The sequence below is a fragment of the Nicotiana attenuata genome, chromosome 9 (genome assembly GCF_001879085.1).
Source record: "Nicotiana attenuata strain UT chromosome 9, NIATTr2, whole genome shotgun sequence".
Taxonomy (NCBI): Eukaryota; Viridiplantae; Streptophyta; class Magnoliopsida; order Solanales; family Solanaceae; genus Nicotiana; species Nicotiana attenuata.
The window spans coordinates 23,055,818-23,058,594 of NC_031997.1; the positions used below are offsets into that span (position 1 = coordinate 23,055,818).

Below are 2,777 nucleotides of genomic sequence, written 5' to 3' on the forward strand. Positions count from 1 at the left end.
TCCTGCAAATGCTTTAAATGGTCATCTGCTCACAGGGACTTAACCAACATATCGTCAATGTAAACTTCAATAGATTTCCCTATCTGTTCTTCGAACATCCGATTTACTAGGCGTTGGTAAGTGGCATCAGCGTTTTTTAATCCAAATGGCATCACGTTATAGCAATATGTGCCATACTTAGTGATGACGGAGGTCTTTTTTCAAATCATCTGGATTAATTCGTATTTGGTTTTACCCAGAGTAGGCATCGAGAAAATGAAGGATCTCGTGGCCGGCCGTGGCATTGATCATGCGATCAATGTTAGGCAAAGGGAAAGAGTCCTTGGGACATGCTTTATTTAATCTTTGTAATCTACAGACATTCTCAGTTTGTCCCCTTTTCTAATTCCAATCGAACAGTGGATTACTCGACGGGAAAGTACATATTAGAGATGCAGATGGATGGGAATGTGGTTTTGTCTGCTTATAGAACTCCTGATTTGGGCCACTAGAATGCTCTGACTATAAACCACAATAATGTAAAGCTAGTTTTCAATAAGACTACTGCTACTATGTTTATTGTGAAATGGAAGCTCAATCATATCCAACATGACAACAGACCAGCCTTCTCCAGTTCAACATTATTACCACCTGGCGATGGTCACTGACAAGGAAGATTACCATGGCAAGCTATCACGCAACCTTGTGTTGTGAGCAACATTTGTGGAGTATATGGCCTTTTCCAATCATCTGATAATAAGGTAATCAATTACAGTTGCTTGCCAGGCTATTCTCCCAAAGATCACTATGACCCATCTCGAGGGTGTTATCCAAATGAGGTGAAAGATTTCTGTGATCCGAATTCTTCACCTTCGGATGTCTCTATCCTGAGAATAGCAAATGCGGATTTTCCTAACAGGGAATTTTCAGAACTAGAAAGGGTGTTTCAACTTGATGAGGAGATTTGCAGGCATGAATTATTGAATGATTGTCTTTGTGAGGCAGCTGTCTTTAGTGGTACTACATGCTACAAGAAGAGGATGCCTATAATTAATGCCAGAAGTGTTATTCCTGATACAAATACCATGAATTTTTTTATTTTGTGCCTCACACAACTGACACTAGTTGTGTGAGGCATCTTTTTTGTCTCACAACTGTGTGGGTCCCAGAATTTTGTGGACCCAGATGTGTAAGATATAGGTCCACAAATATGTGAGATAAAAAGAGGCCTCACACAACTAGTGTAAGTTGTGTGAGACACAAAATAAAATCACTCAAATAACATGGTTGCATTCCTTAAAATTAGCAACTCTTTGACAACTCAAAACAAAAAACACTGTGTGTCAAAGGGTGTTTTGGTAGCAGGTGTGACAGTATGTGCAATACTTGCTCCACTTTTTGCATCAATTGCTATATACTATCACCCTTTCGTACGAAAATATAGACATGCCAAAAACCCTCGAAAAAGAAAGCCAATTGAGCTGAATTTAAGGGCATTTTCGTTCCAGCAGCTGCACGAAGCCACTAATGGTTTCAAGAATAAATTAGGCCAAAGAGCTTCTGGTGCTGTTTATAGAGGAAGTCTCAAGTTAGAGGATAAAGAAGTTGAAGTTGCTATAAAGCAATTGGAAAATGTCACGGAACAAGGTGAAGAAGATAAAGAATTTTTGGCAGAAGTGAGAGTGATAGGCCTAACACATCACAAGAATCTGGTTCGTTTGTTAGGCTTCCGTAACGAAAAAAATCATCGTCTTCTTGTTTATGAATTGATGAAAAATGGGGCTGTGTCAAATTTCATCTTTCGGGATGTACAAAGACCGAGCTGGAAGTTAACAAGTAATATTGTACTTGGCATTGCTAAAGGCGTTTTATACATGCATGAAGAGTGTGAAAACCAGATCATTCACTGTGACATTAAGCCACAAAATGTCCTTCTTGACAAGAACTACACTGCCAAAATTGCGGATTTTGGTCTTGCAAAGCTTTGTATACGTCCGAAATCGGAGAACTCGATTTCGAGGTCTGAATGGAACCCCGGGCTTGAATTCGGGGTAGCACGAAGTAAAGACCAAATCTGACTGGAAAAAGCATACCTCGGGGGAGCAAATCGAAGACCCGCTATGATCTGCTTCGAGGGCAGTTCATTTTCGATGACACTCAAGAAAGAGCGGGAATTTCTCAAGAATATGTGGATCAGGGTATAAATTAAGGGATAAGATTTGTACGAAATGGTACAAGCCTGTACTATGTTGTTATACAGTTGTACCAATAAAATTCTTTGTCATAATTGGAAATGTACTATATTAGGATTTTCCCCTCCTATATAAAGGGAACCCCAATCTTTGTAAAAATCATCTGACTCACTGCAATAAAATATTCTACTCTACTTTTCTCGTGCTCCACAATTGTTCTTCAGCTTTTTTGTCTTTACTTTATTGTTCATACTTTATTTTGCCCTTAACTCACCTCGAGAACCCGAGATAATCAAGCTCGAGGACCCCGTTGCTCCATCAACACTGGTTTGGTTCGTCAATTTTTCCTGATTTAACTTAATATAATTTGTATATTCACTAGTATTAGAATAAATCATGTATCTTTAAAACCACAAATCATCTTTAGTTGTTGCTCACGATTTTTGAGGTAAACAGTTTGGCTCCCACGGTAGGGCTAAAGATAATAGTGATTATTTTAGTGCTAGTTTTCTGATAACACACGATATTCTTCACACTTTTCTTGTCAAAGATTCTTTAATTTCAGGCTAAGATATGTCTAGCTCAGCAAACGCACCCGTGCATGGA

At 38.9% G+C, this 2,777-nt stretch overlaps 1 protein-coding gene across 1 annotated transcript; it reads left to right on the forward strand.

Annotated features, from left to right (window-relative positions):
- On the forward strand, nucleotides 589-2,057 carry LOC109232578 (G-type lectin S-receptor-like serine/threonine-protein kinase LECRK4). Its single transcript, XM_019398341.1, has 3 exons — nucleotides 589-689; nucleotides 755-996; nucleotides 1,345-2,057. The coding sequence occupies exons 1-3, from the start codon at nucleotides 589-591 to the stop codon at nucleotides 2,055-2,057; spliced, it is 1,056 nt and encodes a 351-aa protein (XP_019253886.1).